Source organism: Mobula birostris, chromosome 1, assembly GCF_030028105.1.
Source record: "Mobula birostris isolate sMobBir1 chromosome 1, sMobBir1.hap1, whole genome shotgun sequence".
Taxonomy (NCBI): Eukaryota; Metazoa; Chordata; class Chondrichthyes; order Myliobatiformes; family Myliobatidae; genus Mobula; species Mobula birostris.
Window position 1 is genome coordinate 77,492,740 of NC_092370.1, and position 20,233 is coordinate 77,512,972.

Here is a 20,233-nt window from a genome sequence, read left to right on the forward strand (position 1 = left end):
CGGGACAGCCAAGTGTCAGTAATGGCCACAACGCCATAGTTCCATGTACTGAACCATGTTCTAAGTTCACCTTATTCCTGATATTTTTTGCTTTAAAGTGGACACATTTTAACCCATCCAACTGACTGCATTTATCCATTACTTGTCCTTCTTTACCGACTCTACATTCTCCTGTATACCAACCTCTCACTCTAGTTTCCATCCCCTGCCAACCTAGTTTAAACCCTCCCCACAGCTGTCACACACTAGTCCGCAAAGATATTGGTCCTTTATGAATTCATGTGTACCTGTCCCTTTTGTACAGGTCATACCTTACCCAGAAGAAATCCCAACAATCCAAAAATCTGAAGCACTGTCCCCTGCCCCAAATCTTCAGCTGCACATTCATCTGCTCTATCATTCTATTCATTCATACCCCTGCTGGTGCTCAGCACAGGCAGCAATCCAAAGAATCTGAGATCTTGCCTTTTACTTCCACCCTAGCTCCCTATATTTGTTCTTCATAACCTCATTCCTTCTCCCACCTGTGTTGTTGGTACCAAGGTGTACAACTTCTGGCTGCTCACCCTCTCCCTTAAGAATGCCGTGGACTCAATTTGAGATGTCACTGACCCTGACATCTGGGTCAATGTAACATCCATGTGTCTCTTTCATGTCCATAGTCTCCTGTCTGTTCCTATAACTATTGAATCCCCTTCTGAGCCAGAGTTAGACCTGGTGCCAGAGACGTGGTTGCTGCAGCTTTCCCCTGGTCGGTTGTTCTCCTGCAGTGGTGTCCAAAGTGTTATATTTGTTAATAAGGGGCATGGCCACGGGTACACTGCACTGTTTGCTTCCTTCCTTTCCCTCTCCTGATAGTCAGCCAGCTATCTGCATCCTGCAGCTTAGGGGAGACTCCCTCCCTGTGGCTTCTCTCTGTCAGTTCCTCATTCTCCTGAATGAACCATAGTTCTTATAGCTGCAGTTCCCTAACACTGTCTATAAGCAGCTGCATTCAAAGGTTCAAAGGTACAATTTAATGTCAGAGAAATGTATACAGTATACATCCTGAAATACTTTTTCTTTGCAATCATCCACGAAAACAGGAGTGCCCCAAGAATGAATAACAGTTAAATGTTAGAACCCCAAAGTCCTCCCCAGCTCCCCTCCCTCCCGCTGGAGGTCTCCCAGATTTCCCACATCTTGTAAGAGGAACACACCATTGACCTGGGATCTATTCTCACTGTTCTAGCTTGGCACCAATAAAGAAAGAAGCATACTCCAAATTTCAACATCTGCACTCTCTTGTCTCCAATCCTTAAGCAAATTGGATTGGTCCCTAGTTGAAACCTGTTTTGGAAGATGCATGTGTGGCTTTATTCTTAAGGAGTAAAACACACTAAAACCATTACAATACGAAAAATTCAAATCTGAAATAGTACAGGTTCACAATCCCTTATCCGAAATTCTGAAACCTAAAAAGCTCCAAAAACCAAAGTTTTTTTTCGCCAACAGCTGATGTCACTCAAGTGTGACCTGGCAGCACCAGCAGAGGCTGCCAGACGTCAGTTGTGGCTCAGCGCTTGTACTGGTTACATGTGCATTTGCTGTTGGCTGATATTTTGTGTTCACTATTGACTTTGTGTTTAATTTCACTGTGAAAATGTCAAAAAGAGCTGCAGATACCCCTATGGGTAACAATGAAAAAAAGAGAAGGAAGCATCTATCATTATCAATAACACAGAAAGTGGAGTTATTGCAGAAGCTTGATCGTGGTGTGTCTGTGCGTTGTCATACTGAAGAATATGGTGTGGGAACTACCGCTGTATATGATTTAAAGAAACAGAAAGACAAGTTACTGAAGTTTTATAGTGACAGTGACAATTTCAATAAGTCATTTACCATGTGTTTGATTCGGTTTGTTTGAAGCTGGATACTTTTATGTTTTATTGAATATTTTTTTCTTGTCATTATTCCCTGAACAATACAGTATAACAACTATTTACGTAGCATTTACATTGTATTCGGTATTATAAGTAATCTAGAGATGATTTAAAGTATACGGGAGGATATGCGTAGGTCCAGAGCTCCACTGGGTCCTAAAGTCCACCGCACTGGGACAGGTTAAATAAGGGACTTGAGCATACGTGTTTTTTGGTATCTGCGGGGGGTCCTGGAACCAATAAGGAGGGATTCTGCAATTCAAAAAATTCTAAATTTCGAAATGTAACTGGCCCCGAGGATTTTGGATAAAGGGTTGTGGACCTGTACTTCAGTGCCTATTCAGAACCACTAGAGAGCACTAGTGGCATCTACTGAGAACAGTGGTGCAAATCCAGTTCTGTAGTATGGTATTGATGAGTACTGATTTATTTAAAGTGCTGGGTGATGTTGAGACTCAGACTAGTTTATTTCCCTGGTGTAAATGCAAGTTAAAGTATTTGAATGCAGTACATGAGTGATTTTAATTTTAAATAAAAATTTATTGTAGCATTTGTGTATCAAATGTGCCTCAAGAGAGACAGTTTAATTCTTGTTGCTGATCACGGTGTTATGGGGGGGGGGGGGGGAGTTCCAGGATTCGGACCCAGTAGTGACTGGTTATTGGTAATTGATTTAATGTTGTTGCGTGTAATGAGGTATAGCGAAAAGCTTTGTTTTGCATGCCATCTGTACAGATCATTTCACAACATCATTTAAGTCATTTGGATAGATACATAGAGGGGAGAGGCTAGGAATGTTTTGGGCTGAACGTGGGCAACTGGAACTAGCAGGGAGAATGATTTTGGATCTCCCCCTCCCACCTCCCACTTTCAAATCTCTTACTAGCTCTTCTTTCAGTTAGTCCTGATGAAGGGTCTCAGCCCGAAACATTGACTGTACCTCTTCCTAGAGATGCTGCCTAGCCTGCTGCGTTCACCAGCAACTTTGATATGTTTTGCTTGAATTTCCAGCATCTGCAGAATTCCTCGTGTTTGCAGGGAGAATGCTGACAGCATGTATCTGTTGGGCCAAAGGGCCTGTCTCCATGTTGTATTACTCTATATTCTTATGTTTGAGCCAAAATACAAGCTGACACTGCAACAGGATTTGACGGAATATTCTGGTATCTGCTCTGAAATGGAAGGATTTTGTTGCATCTTGAAGAATGGAGTTAGTGTGCCATTCCAGGCCACATTATCAATGTAAAACATCACTCGTGAATGAAGTCAGGAATCTTGGATATACCAGGTAAAAGGTAAAACTTGCCGCTGTAGTGAGAATTTGAGGTGAACAACATAGATAAATTCTTTGAAAAGCATGATTAAGACCATAAGTAAGAATCAGCAAAAGCACGTAGAGTTGGTAAATGCATGACCCAGGAATCTTGGGAAACTGGAAAATGATGTACCTTAGAGACCCTCGCTGGCACCTTTGTCGTATATAAATGATTAGATGAAAATATCTGTGGTCTGAAGTAAATTTGCTGATGCAACAATGATTTGTGGAGTTGTAGACAACATAGAAAGTTGTCTAAGGTTACTGAAACTCATAGATCAGTTGGAAAATTGGGCAGAGTAATGATAGATGGACATTATTCTAAACGTGAGGTATTGCATTTTGGGTTCTCTAAAATTACAAAATGTACACAGTAAATAACGAAGTCATCAGAAATGTTGATGCACAGAGGAAACTTAGGGTGCAAGTACATAGTCAAGTCAAGTCACTTTTTATTGTCATTTCGACCATAGCTGCTGGCACAGTACATAGTAAAAACGAGACAACGTTTTTCAGGACCATGGTGCTACATGAACAATACAAGAACTACACTGAACTACGTAAAACAACACAAAACTACACTAGACTACAGACCTACCCAGGACTGCATAAAGTGCACAAAACAGTGCAGGCATTACAATAAATAATAAACAAGACAATATGCACAGTAAAGGGCAGTAGGTTGGTGTCAGTCCAGGCTCTGGGTATTGAGGAGTCTGATGGCTTGGGGGAAGAAACTGTTAGACGGTCTGGTCGTGAGAGCCCAAATACTTTAGTGCCTTTTTCCAGATGGCAGGAGGGAAAAGAGTTTGTATGAGGGGTGCGTGGGGTCCTTCATAATGCCGTTTGCTTTATGGATGCAGCGTGTGGTGTAAATGTCTGTAATGGCGGGAAGAGAGACCCCGATGATTTTCTCAGCTGACCTCACTATCCGCTGCAGGGTCTTGCGATCCGAGATGGTGCAATTTCCAAACCAGGTAGTGTTGCAGCTGCTCAGGATGCTCTCAATACAACGTCTAGAATGTGGTGAGGATGGGGGGTGGGAGATGGACTTTTCTCAGCCTTCGCAGAAAGTAGAGACACTGCTGGGCTTTCTTTGCTATGGAGCTGGTGTTGAGGGACCAGGTGAGATTCTCTGCCAGGTGAACACCAAAAAATTTGGTGCTCCATGACATGGGTAGATAAGCGAGTGTAGATGTTCAGTTTGATTGCCATCATAGGCTGAGGCTTTGAGTGCAAGAAATGGGACATCATATGGTGTGACCACACTTGGAATAATTGTGTTCAGTTCTGGTCACCATACTATAAAAAGGATGTGGTGGCACCAGGAGTCAGAAGGGATTGAACCGGGTGTTGCCTGGAAAGAAAGACTAGTTACAAGGAAAGATTGGTCTCACCAGAGTGCAGACATTGAGGGAATGACCTTGTAGAGGTTTATTTTTTTTTTAAAAATTAGGGGCTTAGATGCGGTAGGCAGACAGTATTTCTCCCAGGGTACAGTATTTTAAAACTATAATGCATAGGTTTGAGGTCAGAGGGGAAAAATTGAAAGGAACCAAGTTTTTTCTAGACAGGGTGATGGTTATATGGAATGAGTGGTCAGAGGAAGTGGCAAAGACAAGTGCAACTATAATGATTGAAGGGTTTTTGGGCATATACTTAGGGAAGGAATTGGGATTTGGTCCAAAATGCAGGAAAATGGGATAGGTGTCACAGTCAGCTTTGGTGAGTCAAGCTGAAGGGCCCTTTTCCATGCCGTATTACTCTGACACTTATCCCTTTACATTTATATCCTCCTGATAGGAAAACATTACTTGCACTCAGTATTAATTTTGGAAAACAGTTAAATCTTCTTGCTAAACCTCTATAGTCATCAGATTTGTTTCATTGAGATGAACACATCACCGTCTAATCACTCAGTTCCTTAAGTTTATGCAAACCCTTTTACTTTGATTTCCATTCCTTTGAATGTATTAGATTTCAGTTGACTTCATTCATTTGTGGTTGGCATTCCAAAGTAATTGTTTGACCATTTTTACTTGGCTCCAACATTAATCACCTCAAAGCTTCAGTAGTCATTGAAGTGTGCTGCCTTGCTCACAAGACTTTCGGTGATCTGAAGAGCATTTGTGGTGTAATAAGTACTCAGCACAGCTGGAGAGAGATTTGTTCTTTTTTTTCTGTTGACTATTTGAAGGATGTTATCAGGAATGTGCTGCCTGAAAGGGTAATAAACACATCTTTAATAGAAGCTTCAAAAGACTTGAATATAGTGTTGATCTGGGGAGGGAACTATTGATTAGCAATTGGGCAATAGCAGGAAAGATCGTTCAAGAAACTGGAGGCACAATGAAATCAAGTCCTATTTGAAGGATCTTGCAAAATAGTAATTCAGAACAGTAATGTTTCTCGAGCTTTTGTTTTCTTTTAATAAGACCATAGCTGCCTGGATTATAGCCTTGTTTATGCAAATTTAGCATTCTCTACCTCTTGCCTCTCAATTTCTTGTTTATCAAGAATTTATCCACTTCTGCCTCAAAAAAAAATTTGAAGATCGCTTTTGATTTCCTTTGAGGAGATTTCCATGGACTTGCAACCATTAGAGAGAATCAGATTTATTATTACTTACCTCATCATTATTATTATGTGCTGTGTTATATGACGTGGCTGATCATGGTCTTGTGACTGTAATTGTTCTTGGCAAATTTTCTGCAGAAATAGTTTGCCATTGCCTTCTGGGCGGTGTCTTTACCAGACAGGTAATGCCAGCAATTACCAATACACTTCAGAGATTTTCTGCCTGGCATCAGTGATCACATAATGAGGATTTGTGAAAGGCACGTGACCCTGATCGGGGTGGGGGGGGGGGGGGCTAAGTAGGTGCTACTCCTTACTGAAGGGTGACCTACAGGCTAGTGGAGAGAAAGATAGCCTTGTACCTCCTTTGGTGGTGATGTATCACCACCCAAATTACTGACATATAATGTGAAATTTATTGTCTTGCAGCAGCAGTATGTTGCAGAGATGTATTTATAAATTACAAAAATAATGAGTTGTGCAATAAAAAGGAATAATGAGATAATGTTCATGGACTTCAGAAATCTGATAGCACAGTAGAAAAAGCTGTTCGTAAAACTTATTTTCATTTCTTAGATGGTCAGTTCTTTATTTTAAACAGTAACAACAGTGGATAAGACTCTGCAACCTCTCTACAAAGGTAACTTGCTCATTTCAGCTACTGATCTAGTATTTTTTTTAATAGGCATCTGTTAGTCTCGTAACACCATGGATTTGCGCCTTGGAAGGTTTTTCCAGGGCGCAGGCCTGGGCAAGGTTGTATGGAAGACTGGCAGTTGCCCATGCTGCAAGTCTCCCCTCTCCACGCCACCAATGTTGTCCAAGGGAAGGGCATTAGGACCCATACAGCTTGGCACCGGTGTCGTCGCAGAGCAAAGTGTGGTTAAGTGCCTTGCTCAAGGACACAACACACTGCCTCAGCCAAGGCTCGAATTAGCGACCTTCAGATCACTAAACGAATGCCTTAACCACTTGGCCACATGCCAACACATAGTGATCACTGATCTAGTAAACCTTGCCCAAACTGCACACAGTGAATGAATGGTATTTATAGTACTATAGATGTGGCCTCACTAATTCTCCATAAAACTGGTATTATCTTCTACTGTATTTAGTTCTTGTCTCATTAAGTAATAACACTTGTAACTGGGCAAGACACGGTAGAGTAGTGGTTAGCATAATACTATTACAGTTCCAGCAGCCTCAGTTCAATTCTGCCACTGTCTAAAGAGTTTGTGCATCCTCTCCATGACCTGAGTAATTGAATCACACCTGTTCCTTTGCTCAGAATGCTACAATCACTTGCTATTTGGCTAATTTGCTTTCTTTTGTGCCAAAAAGGACAACTTTGCCTTTTACCTTGCAATAGAGCATTTTCCAGATCTCGTCTCATTCACTTAATGTACTTCAGCAGTCTCTTTATTCGTATTTGTAACTTACTACCTCTATTTGTGTCATTAGCAAATTTAACATCTGTACATCTAACATCTTTCATCCAAGTGTTTTTATAAACTATGAAGTAATAATCAAGGCTCAATACTGATTGCTGTGTTGCACACTGATTGTAACTTTTGCCAAACAGAAAAAGACACATTTCTGCATGTTGTTTCCTGTTAACCAACTAATCATTTCCTAAAGTGTCATGTCCTGAAACATAGTATTTCATTTACCGTATCATCTATTTGCACTTTATCAAAGGACTTTTTTTTAAAAAGGCTGAATATTGCACCTACATATTGCAGCTAGAATAAATTTCATTCAGGTCAGACTTGGAATATTGTGTGCTCTTCTGGCTACTCCACAGCAAGACGTGGAGGCTTGGGAGGACATACCAGGATGCTGCTTGGATTAGAGAACATGAGCTGTAAGGAGAGGTTGGGCATCCTTTGGTTGGTTTTTCTGTAGTATTGGAGTATCAGGTGCTGGAGAAGACCCGATAGAACGGTTAGGCAGCCAGAATTTTTTTCACCCCAGAGTAGATATTTCAAGTATGAGGACATGTTCTTAAGGTGTATACGGGAAACCTTTAAGGGAGATGTGCAAGACAAGCTTTATTTTGGAGTGGTAGCTGTCTGGATCAGGCTGCAAGTATAGTGGTGGAAGCAAATATGATAATGGGCTTTAAGAGGCTGCTAGATAGGCACATGAATATGCAGAGAATGGAGAGATATGGATTGTAACACCATCACTGAGCTTGTGTACAAACTTGACTTGATAGCAAACTCTGCTAACAGTGGTGAGAAGCCCACCTTTCTTAAACAATATACGTCTCGGGTCGGTATGATTTGTGTTCAATCAAACAGGAAGGTTATGAATACTGGCCATACACAATTATCAGTTGGCAAGAAATAACAGATAGTACACAGCATACAATTATAAAGAAAGTGTATTTACTAATTTCAGCTTTATCAACAGTTATTAAAAGAAAAAAAGGAGTCCATTACAGTTAAACCAATCTAAATGTGCACATGCATTGGAGCTTGTATTTTCCAAAAGCTAAGTATTGTGGCAACCCACTTTCTGGCACCCACGAAGCGGCTCACAACAGCGCGCGCAGGCAGAGAGGCCGGCCCCAAAAAGGGCGCCAGGCCATCTTCAGCAGGGAGAAAATCCCCCGCGTGGAAAGGGTCTGGGAATATGCATTCCCCACAGCGTCCCGCCCCAGGGAGGGCGGGAACGGGAAGGCTTTAAAGCAGGCCGCGAAGTTTGAATAAATCTCTTTCATCGCAACTCCAACCCACTGACTCCGTGTGGTTATTCTAGCGCTGTGGGTAGCACACCGCTACATTTGGTGACCCCGACGACCCAAACGATATTTGGGCCAGAGATGACCGACACCGCATCTGTTCACGCAGTTTCGTTACAACTGCCAAGCTTTTGGCCGCTGAGACCCCGTCTGTGGTTGGAACAGGCAGAAGCACAATTCCACATTCGGCAGATAACCTCGGAGTCCACTTGCTACTACTACGTGCTGAGCTCTCTCAACCAAGAGACTGCTGCACAAGTTGAGTTTATACAGTCGCCCCCGGAGAGCGGCAAATACACAGCATTCAAAGCCCTGCTCATAAAGACTTTTGGACTCTCACGGCGTGAACGAGCACGCCGCTTAATGCGCCTGGACAGGCTGCCATCGGCATTAATGAACGAAATGCTGGCCCTGGCTGAAGGACACAAGCCCTGCCTCATGTTTGAGCAGACGTTCCTAGAGCGACTGCCCAAGGACATACGCCTGCTGCTGTCCGACACAGATTTCAGCGACCCCCGGGAGGTGGCGGCCCGAGCAGATGTGTTGTGGAATGCTAAGAAGGAGAGAGGGGCGTCCGTTGCACAGATCACCAAGCCACGTGCCCAACGACAGACCAGACCAGGCCCGGCAGCAGAGCCCAACGAACAATGGTGCTTCTACCACCAGTGGTGGGGCACAGAGGCCCGCCGCTGTAGACCACCCTACAAATTCCCGGGAAACGCCAAGGCCCAGCCACCGCCGATCGCTACGGCGGCTGGCCATCAGGACAGCCTCCTGTAGGTCTGGGACAAGCAGTCGGGACGCCGATTTTTGGTCGACACCGGAGCGGAGATTAGCGTTTTACCTCCAATGAGTTACAACACCCGGACCCACCCTGAGGGCCGCAAATGGCAGCACAATACGAACCTACGGCACCCGCACGGTGCGGCTACAGTTCAGCTCCAGCCAGTTCACGTGGGACTTCACACTGGCCGCCGTGGCCCAACCACTCCTGGGGGCGGATTTTCTGCGAGCCCACAGCCTGCTGGTCAACCTGCAAAGAAAGCAACTAGTCCACACCAAGACTTTTCAAACATTCTCCTTGGGTGAAGTGAAGTTGCCAGCCCCACACTTGGACTCCATCACGCTGTCCAATGATGGATTCACCAGGGTCCTGGCGGATTTCCCATCAGTACTGACACCGCAGTTCATGGCAGCCATGCCCAGACATGGAGTACAGCACCACATCCCGACCCAGGGACCACCCCTCCACGCCTGTGCTCGAAGGCTTCCCCCAGACAAGCTCTGACTGGCGAAAGAGGAGTTCAAGAAGATGGAGGAATTGGGGATCATACGGCCATCCGCCCATGGGCCTCCCCCCTTCACATGGTGCCCAAGGCAACGGGGGGCTGGCGACCATGTGGTGACTACCGCAGACTGAACGAGGCTACAACTCCAGACCACTACCCTGTGCCGCACATTCAAGACTTCACAGCAAACCTACACAGCGCAAGGATCTTTTCCAAGGTAGACTTCATCCGGGGATACCATCAAATCCCGGTACATCCGGACGACATCCCCAAAACAGCACCTATCACCCCGTTCGGACTTTTCAAATTCCTCCAAATGCCGTTTGGTCTAAATAATGCCGCACAGACTTTCCAGCGGCTGATGGACGCGGTGGGACACGACCTGGACTTTGCATTCATCTATTTGGACGACATCCTCATAGCCAGCAGTAGTCGGCAGAAGCATCTGTCCCACCTCCGCCAGCTTTACTCCCGCCTGAGCGAATTCGGCCTTACAATCAACCCAGCCAAATGCCAGTTCGGACTCGATACCATCGACTTCCTGGGCCACAGGATTACTAAAGACAGGGCAACCCTGCTGCCCGCCAAGGTAGACGCGGTCCGCAACTTCCCCCGACCCAACACAATCAAAGGCCTGCAGGAATTCGTGGGCATGGTGAATTTCTACCACCGTTTCCTCCCCTCTGCAGCCCGAACAATGTGCCCCCTGTTCACTCTAATGTCGGGTAAGGGCAAGTTCATTACCTGGGACTAAGAGGCCGCAACTGCTTTCGTTAAAACCAAAGAAGCCTTGGCAAACGCCGCGATGCTAGTGCACCCCAGAACGGTCGTTCCTACTGCCCTCACGGTGGACGCATCCAACACAGCAGTCGGTGGAGCGCTGGAACAACTCATCAAGGGTCACTGGCAACCCCTGGCGTTCTTCAGCAAACACCTACGACAGTGCTTTCGACCGGGAGCTATTAACACTATACCTGGCAATCTGGCATTTCAGGTACTTCTTAGAAGGTAGGCCCTTCACCGCGTTCACAGACCACAAACCGCTTACCTTTGCGTTCATGAAGGTGTCTGACCCCTGATCTTCCCGCCAGCAGCGACATCTGTCCTACATCTCCGAGTACACGACGGACATCCGGCATGTCTCTGGAAAGAACAACGTCGTGGCGGACGCACTATCCAGACCTACCATACAGGCCCTGTCCCAGGGAGTGGACTATGCAGCGCTGGCAGAGGCACAACAGGCAGACGCTGAGATCCCCAGTTACAGGACTGCAGTCTCCGGTTTGCAACTCCAAGACCTCCCCGTAGGCCCAGGTGAGAGGACCCTACTATATGCCGTAGCTACCGGCCAACCCCGCCCCGTCGGCCCAGCAGCCTGGCGCTGGTGGGTTTTCGAGTCCATTCACAACTTAGCGCACCCCTCCATCAGGACAACCGTCTGGCTGGTCTCCAACAGGTTCGTGTGGCATGGACTGCGTAAACAGGTCAGTGAATGGGCCAAAACGTGCATGCAGTGCCAAACGGCCAAGGTGCAGCGGCACACCAAGGCTCCGCCGCAGCGGTTTGAACCCACCCGCCGGAGGTTCGACCACATTCATGTGGATATCGTGGGGCCCCTGCCAGTGTCGTGAGGAGCGCGGTATCTTCTAACTATGATAGACCGGTTCACCAGATGGCCAGAGGCAGTCCCGCTCACTGACACCACCTCCGAATCCTGTGCCCGAGCACTGATCACAACCTGGGTAGCCCACTTCGGGGTACCGGCCCACATTACCTCCGACAGGGGCGCCCAGTACACCTCCAGCCTGTGGTCGGCTATGGCCAGCCTTTTAGGATCGCAGCTACACCACACAACTGCCTACCACCCACAGTCAAACGGACTAGTGGAGCGCTTCCACCGTCACCTGAAATCGGCTCTCATGGCCCGCCTGGAGGGGCCTAACTGGGTGGACGAGCTTCCCTGGGTCCTGCTCAGAATTCGCATGGCACCCAAAGAGGATCTGCACGCCTTGTTGGCCAAGTTGGTGTACGGCGCACCCCTGGTAGTCCCAGGAGAGTTCATACCAGCCCCAAGGGGGCAAGAGGAAGAACCTACAGCAGTCCTGGACAGACTACAGGAGAGGCTTGGTAACCTGGCCCCCATACCCACTTCACAGCACGACAGAGCCCGACCTGCGTACCCAAAGACCTGTAGAACTGTAAGTTTCTTTTTGTACGACGGGGCGGACACCGGGTGGCCCTATGAGGGGCCGTTTAAGGTGATCAGGAACAACGGGTCCACATTCGTGCTGGACATTGGGGGGAGAGAGGAGGTTTTCACAGTGGACTGACTCAAACCGGCCCATGTGGACTTGGCGCAGCCAGTCCAGGCTCAGGCACCGCGGTGCAGGGGCAGACCTCCCAAACAGAGGCCGATCCAGACTGTGGACATTGGGGGAGGTATCGCCGGTTCGGGGGGGGGGGGGTTATGTGGCAACCCACTTTCTGGCACCCACGAACTGGCTCACAACAGCGCGCGCAGGCAGAGAGGCCGGCCCCAAAAAAGGGCGCCAGGCCATCTTCACCAGCAGGGGGAAAATCCCGCGTGCAGAAAGGGTCTGGGAATATGCATTCCCCACAGCAGTCCTGCCCCAGGGAGAGCGGGAACGGGAAGGCTTTAAAGCAGGCTGTGAAGTTAGAATAAATCTCTTTCATCGCAACTCCAACTCACGGACTCCGTGTGGTTATTCCAGCGCTGTGTGTAGCACACCGCTACAGTATGACCATTACACACAGCGCTGAATTCTCACCAATCATTAGTAGAACTTCCTATCTTGGACTCCTTGGTCTTGTGAAGCACTGCTTGCAATTGTATCTTCCCATTAGATCAAATCATTTGGCTGTCTCACCTGATCTTCTCCTCTCTCCATCTCCTGCCAAAAAAGACCACAAACCCCACTCACAAATCTCTCTCTACCCAGCTCCCTCTAGAACGTTCCTCCAATTCCATCATCCTGATTGGCTGACACAACACTCCTGAGTCGAACATCATAGCCTTTTATCTTAGCCGAAAACAAAACATTCTACCAGTAGGATTCACTGCTTTTACAGAAAACTACTAAATGAAATGTGTTACAACATTAGCAATAAAAATCTTAACCAGGGCATTAATCAGCAAAATAGTTTCAGCTGAATTCGGTACCATATTTATCACAGACATTATGGGGTGTTCTTTGTACATACACTACCCCTTTATTCATAATAGATATTACTTCAAAGACTTTCAATAAATTGGATAAAGATACAAATTACACCCACTGGTGTAGCAAAACTTAGAAATACTGGACAGATTGGACAACATCCCTGGAAAAAAATAAAATTTAACGGGTCAAATGTACTGAACGACTTTTGTTCACTCATTCTAAAGCTGAAAACTGAATAACTGAAGTTGGTGTGTCAACTTAATCTCTGCTGCTTAATCTTGCAGCTAGCAGAGACTTTACAGTTTCAATTTATTTTGAGTTAAGTGGAAACAATCTTTGTCAAAAGGCTTCATGCTTACTTATTCATATACTGGTTGTGAATACCTTGCAAAGCAGGCAATTGCTGCCCATCCTAAGTTGTCTTGAGATAGTAGCTTTCTGCCAGTACCTTACCTACTATTGTGGTTTGCATGATGGAAGAGCTCTGGCTGTGCTCTGCATTTTTGTTGCATCTGGCTGAACCACTTCAACCAGCCCAGTGCATAAAGAGAGCATATTTCCTTCCCTGAAGCTCCATCGATGAACCAGATGGGATTTCTGATAATCTCATAGTTGCATAGTCACATCCTTGTTTTTTTTTAATTACGTTTCAGATTTACTTAATTAACTGAATTTAAAGGATATAAATTTGTTTATGTGGATCATTAGTCTGGACCTCAATTAGTGGTTTAGAAGCTATTTACACCAGTTTGGAAACTTCAACCAATAATCTCAATATCTTGTGTGAACTTTTCATTCCACAGCGAAGTTTACCTGCCTTACGCAAGCTAATGCCAAACTCCCAGGCCTTCATTCAGCAGTGCCTACAGAAACCTGAAACTCCAGCTACCACGCTTGCAGGGGCACCTGGAGTATCCAAGCCTCCCCACCCAGAGCAGGCTACAAGGACAGTCACAGCAGCTAGTACTGCACAGCAGGCTAAGCCCCTGCAGGCCAGGGCCCAGATGGTAAGAACTTCCCACACCACTGTTGCAAATAACTCCACAAGGAATTGTATGTAGGCAATGTTATTTATAAAGCACTGTTATTAAGCACGATAATACGTGACCGAAATCTCATACCTTTCAAGGTAATTGACTGAAGAAGTGAGGAGAAGGCAGTTTTAATACATGACCTGGAATGCTTTGCCTAAAGGCCAATTGAAGAGAATGTGATTCATGGAGAGGACTAACAAGGAAGAGTACAGCTAGTTGGCTTCAAAGAGCAATCATCAAATTACATTTAGATTAGACATGATATTTGTGGTGAAACTGGCTTGACGGTCCAAGTGGTTGACACCAGCTCTTAATGTGTGCGTTCATATTGTAGGCCAAAAGGACTCGGTTATTCTTCTTTGGAAAATGGTGTTGGCCAGGTCAGTGTTTAAGATAAAAGCACAGATAATCGACCAGGATGGTTTGACCTCCTTGCAGCTGCTGCACATTTGATGAGGCAAACCTTTCATGTCTGGTCTACTTTTTTGCTTGGCCTCCACGTTAGTTTGAAGTGGAATATTCCAGGTATAGTCTCGTGACTGCTATATAAACACTGTAAGAAATCTTTGCAAATGCCCCTGCCTTCAAAGTAGTAGTTCACTTCCAGCTTTTAAAGTTCTTAACTTTTTGTACAGGAGCAACTCGTTGGCTATTTTAATAGACATTTAAGGATCAACCATGTTTAAATATGGGTCTGAAAGTGCTTATAGGCAAATACAAGGTAAATAAGTCAGATTTGATATACTTCCCTGACAGATGCAAGTGAATCAGATAGCTTCTAATAACAGGCTAATTTGAAGGTCACGGTAACAATGGAAAAGGATTGAAATCTGAATGTATTAGTCCCATTATGGTATCTGAGGAGCTTAAATTCATTCATAGAATAAAATGGGAACTCAAAAGTTTATAATAGTAGAGGTGATAAGCAACCTATCAGAATTTTTGTAAAACGTTTGAAACACTCTGGTTCCGTCGAATCACGGTTCCTCTCTGGGTCGAATCCTACGACCTCTTCTCTCCGATGTCTTCTCTCTTCATCCTCTTAACAAAAGCCCCAAGCCCAACTTTAGTGTCCCTCACCAGAGAAACCTCCCCTTAATTCAACCGTCCTAATTGGATGGCACACAATTCTGCTATCCCTTATCTTCAACAGTAACCCAGACAAGCAGCTTGCACTGAACACCACAAAATCAAATACAGAATAGCATAACAGTCAGAAAAATGAACCAGGGCATTACATTTATCTCATTAATGCCCTTAGAATTCATTTGCCTGGGCTCATGTCTAAGGCTACATTGTTGTACTTGACTCCTATCTGACTTGAAATGACCAAGGTAAGGTACCTGATGATAACAAGTTAATACTGATTTCCACCCTCATAAAAAGGTGGTCGCACCTTGAAGAAGTTCAGCAACTGAGTCATCCCAAATACAATTGGGGATGGCCATAAAGTGGTTTCTTTTGATATCCCAATATTAGCTAAATTATAATTATTCTATAATTAATTAACTGATCTTAATGCTGGATTATTTCACTGAATACTGATTCGCTCGCACAGTGTTAGGTGCCTGATGTATGCTGCCAGGAGAGGTTGTGGCAGTGGATCCAATGGCAACATTCAAGGCATTTAGACAGATAAATGAACAAGCAGTGAATAGAGGAACCATATGTAGGCAGATATAACTAGATTAGATTGGCACCATGGTTGGCACAGATGGTATGCCTGATTGTGCTTTATGTCACTGCAGTGTCGAATTTAAACTCGGTCTCGGATATTAGTCTAAGCTGTTATGTGTTGTACCCCTAGAATAGTCTGCTGAGAAATATTCTATTGATCATCAATTTGGATCTGTATTTTTACTCTTAGTACTGGGCAGAATTAAATGTGATTAAGTTATGCAACAGGAATAGTGTGAATGTCTGTTGATTAAGAAGAAAAATAATTGGAGATAAAAAATTTCCTATATAGAAGCCAGAATTTCAAACATAGTTTTGTCATTCTTCAGAACACATTGCACTTGCTTCACCCTGATTCGATTCATTTTCAGGTAGTCCAACAGTCTGGAGCTCTTGCCAAAATACAGGAAAGCATACTGCCAAGGACACAAACAGCGACATTGCAAAGACCTCTAAACCACATCACTGTGCCTGTATCGCAAATACAGGTCAAAACAGTTCCAGGAGGTACGGATGTATGCAGTTGTTTAGTAATAATTTAACCAAATCACGATGTGTGCCTGATGGTGATGTCAGAGATCAAGTTGTTCTCTTGAGGCTTTCTGCCTGCTACATTTTATACTGATAGCTGTTTGTGCAAGTTTCTAAAACCTAAGTGTGTGGAGTCGCAGTGAAGTGAAATGAAATTGTGATTGGATGCAGCATATTACCTGGGTCCTTTTTTATTCTAAACTGTGCTTCAATATTGTTTTAGTGGCCAGTATTAACTCTCAACTTACTGACCTAAGGTTAGTAAGTTGTAGGCATGCTTTGTTGGTGCCAGTAACATGGCAACACTTGTGGACTGCCCCAGCACATACTTAGAGTATGTTGGTCACTGATGCAAACAACACATTTCACTGTATGTTTTAATGTACATATGATGAAACTAATCTAATTTTGTTTGCTTAAAATCCTCTGAGGAGAATCTACTAGTCAATTTAGTGTAATTGCTCCTCGGTTTGCGGGCTGTCCCATGTGGCCAGCAGTTGTTGCCATTACCACTGGCTGCATTTCTGTCCTGTGTTTTCTGTATGACCAGAATAAATGCTGTCCATGATGTGCTTTGTTGGTATTAATGTCATTTGAATGGACTGGGGTTTAAAAGAAAACTTTGCTTTCTTCATTCAGCTCCTGTGACTTCAGTGATAAAAGTCCCAGCTGTACAAGGAAATGGGAATTCAACCGTTCTTGTACATGCCTCAACTGATGAAAAATTCAAACAGGAGGTCACAGGGGCAACTTTCAGGTAAAAGCTGTTACCACAACTGCTGCAAAAATGATCTCTGTATGGAATCATGTATCTTTTTGATTTAATTTCTGATTTGTAACTCACATTTCTGATTTTACTCACTTGAATAAACGTCAGTACAGATGGCATTAAAACATGGTCACCCTAGACCAGGGGTTTCCAACTCCTACTATTAACCAAGGGGTCCATGGACCTCAGGTTGGAAACCACTGCTGTAGACTGAGCAGAAGGAAGGCATGAGCAACCTTTGAGAACCCAGTGAAAATGATGCATTGTAGTCCTGTAAGCCATTTCCTTTTCCTTTTCCATGTCGAGCTTCTTGTCATTAGCACGGGTACATGTATGCACTGATCCAGTGAACACCTCAGTTGCAGCAGCATCACAGGTACATAGTATTAGTTGATAAATTGGTTTATTATTGTCACGTCTATAGAAGTGCAGTGAAAAACGTGTCTTGAGTACTGATCATACAGATCAATTTATAACCTTGGTGTATTGACGTAGTACAAGAGAAAACGATAAGAGTGCAGAATACTGTGACACGGTTACAGAGAAAGTGTAGTTCAGGCGGTCAGTAAGGTGCAAGGTCATGATGAGGTAGATTTGAGGTCGAGAGCATCTTGTCATGCAGTAGTCTTATATTAATGAGATAGAAACTGTGTTTGAGTATGGTTTGATATCATGCTTTTGTATTTTCTGCCCATTGGGAGTGGAGAAAAGAGAGAATGTCATTGTGGGTGGGGTTTTTGATTATGCTGGCTGCTTGATTGAGGAATGAGAAGTGTTGTCAGAGTCCATGGAAGTGAGACTTGGTTTCTGTGATATACTGAGCTATGTCCACAACTCTACTGTTTCTTGCAGCCATGATGCATCCAGATAAGATGCTTTCTGAGCTGCATTATTTAAAAAAAAACGGTGAAGGTCAAAGGAGACGTACCCAGTTGCTTTAGCCTCCTGAGGAAATGAATGTCTTGCTGAGTTTTCCAGGTTGTGGCACTACGTAGAGCCAATGCAAACAGAAGAAAAGCTAATTATACAAGAAAGAACACTGTTAGTCCATTGTAGAGAAAAGTGGTTACAGTGTTGCTAAACTGAGGTAGTATATGTTGGATGTTGCATGTTGGATCAGGAATTGAATGGTTGAAGCTGTTCTTGAACATGGTGCAGGATTCCAGTCTTCTGTATCTCCTGCTTATGATGATGACTACAACAAGTTTTACCAGGTAGACTTGGCAACACACACAAAGTGCTGGGGGAGCTCAGCAGGCCAGGCAGCATCTACGGAGGGGAATAAACAGTCAACGTTTCGGGCCGAGACTCTTCATCAAGACTGAAAAAGAAGTGGGAAGAAGCCAGAATAAAAAGGTGGGGAGAGTGGAAGGTGTACAAGCTGGCAGGTGAGGGGGAAAGCAGGTAGGTGGGTGGGAGAGGGGGATAGTCAGAGGCTGTGAGGTGATAAGTGGGAAAGGTCAAAGGCTGAAGAAGGAATCTAATAGGAATGGAGAGTGGACCTTAGGAGAAAGAGAAGGAAGAGGAACACCAGAAAGAGGTGATAGGCAGATGAGGAGAAGAGAATGAGTAAGAGGGGAACCAGAATGAGGAATAAAAAAATTGAAGTGGAGGGGGGAGAAATTACTGGAAGTTAGAGAAATCGATGTTCCTGCTGTCAGGTTGGAGGCTACCTGGAAGGAATAAGACTAAGTTGAATTGGCTCAACAAGAAGAAAATGGCAGTTTGACCATGTAATCAATGGAACCTCCAGTCTTAGTTGTTTCTGTATTGATTTTATGACCTTATTTGCTTATTCAAGAGCTGGAAACCGATGAAATGTATGTGAAGACCAAACTGCTTTTGTAATTAATTTGCATTACCAGTAATACTCATAATCCCAGTATCTAATCCTCTTCACTGGGAAGGTGAAGTATTCTCAAGTTGAAATACTGTAGTCCTTGAGGTGCACGTGCTCCCACGTTGCCATTGTGTAGCAAGTTGCTATCTTTTAACCTGGCTGTAGTAATACAGTGGTTGTATTCCCAAGTCTGGGCAGTGTCTGAACTGGAACTTGGAGGAAATAACAGGCAGGAGAGTCAGTGGGTGAAGTTTACTTGGATTTTCAGAAAGCCTTTGACAAGTTGCACACATGAGACTGATTAACAAGATAAGAGACCATGGTATTACTGGAAAGATACTAGCATGGATTGAAGAGCGACTGACTGGCAGGAGTTAAAGCACAGAAATAAAGGGCGCCTTTTCTGATTGGCTGCTGGTGACTTCTTTTCAGTTATATGTGAATGATTTGGAGGAGACAGTTGAGGCTTTGTGGCCAAATTTGTGGACAACACAAAGATAGGTGGAGAGGCAGGTGGTGTTCAGGAATCAGAGTGTCTGCAGAAGAACTTGGACTCATTGTGAGAATCGGCGAGGAAGTGGCAGATGAAATACAATGTAAGGAAACAAATGGTCATGTACTTCAGTGGAAGGAATAAAAGTGTAAACTATTTTTAAAAAATTAGAGGTGCAAAGGGACCTGAATGTTAGCATTCGTTTCAAGAGGTCTGGAATATAAGGATGTAATGCTGCGGCTTAAAGCATTGGTCAAACTGCACTTGGGAGTATTGTGAGCAGTGTTGGGCCCTTAATCTGAGAGAGGCTGGCATGGGAGCGGATCCGAGGAGCTTCATGAGAATGAATAGGTTAACGTATGATCTTTTTCTGGCTCTGGGTCTGTACTTGCTGGAGTTTAGAGGATTGAATGGGAATCTCATTGAAACCGATTGAATATTGAATGGTCTGGATAGAGTGTGGAATGATACATCAAATGCTGCTGTAACAGTCGGTAATTGAGAAAGCAACACACACAAAATGCTGGAGGAGCCTAGTCCCAGGGAGAGTGCATATTCTCAATGCAGAGGACAAGGGGCAGAACCCATACTCATGATGTCAGTGGTTCTTACAAACTACACCACTGTAAGCAAACAACAGGAATTCTGCAGATGCTGGAAATTCAAGCAACACACATCAAAGTTGCTGGTGAACGCAGCAGGCCAGGCAGCATCTCTAGGAAGAGGTGCAGTCGACGTTTCAGGCCGAGACCCTTCGTCAGGACTAACTGAGTAAGGGATCCCTTACTCACTCTTCCTTCAGTTAGTCCTGACGAAGGGTCTCGGCCTGAAACGTCGACTGCACCTCTTCCTAGAGAT

At 44.6% G+C, this 20,233-nt stretch overlaps 1 protein-coding gene across 1 annotated transcript in view; it reads left to right on the top strand.

Annotated features, from left to right (window-relative positions):
• LOC140197588 (transcription initiation factor TFIID subunit 4-like) overlaps nucleotides 1-20,233 on the top strand; it is a 136,212-nt gene that overhangs the window by 24,711 nt on the left and 91,268 nt on the right. Inside the window, exons 7-9 of the mRNA XM_072257757.1 lie at nucleotides 13,835-14,038; nucleotides 16,114-16,249; nucleotides 16,913-17,030. Of these exons, the coding sequence (XP_072113858.1) occupies nucleotides 13,835-14,038; nucleotides 16,114-16,249; nucleotides 16,913-17,030 (458 nt within the window). The remainder of the gene's footprint in view (nucleotides 1-13,834; nucleotides 14,039-16,113; nucleotides 16,250-16,912; nucleotides 17,031-20,233) is intronic.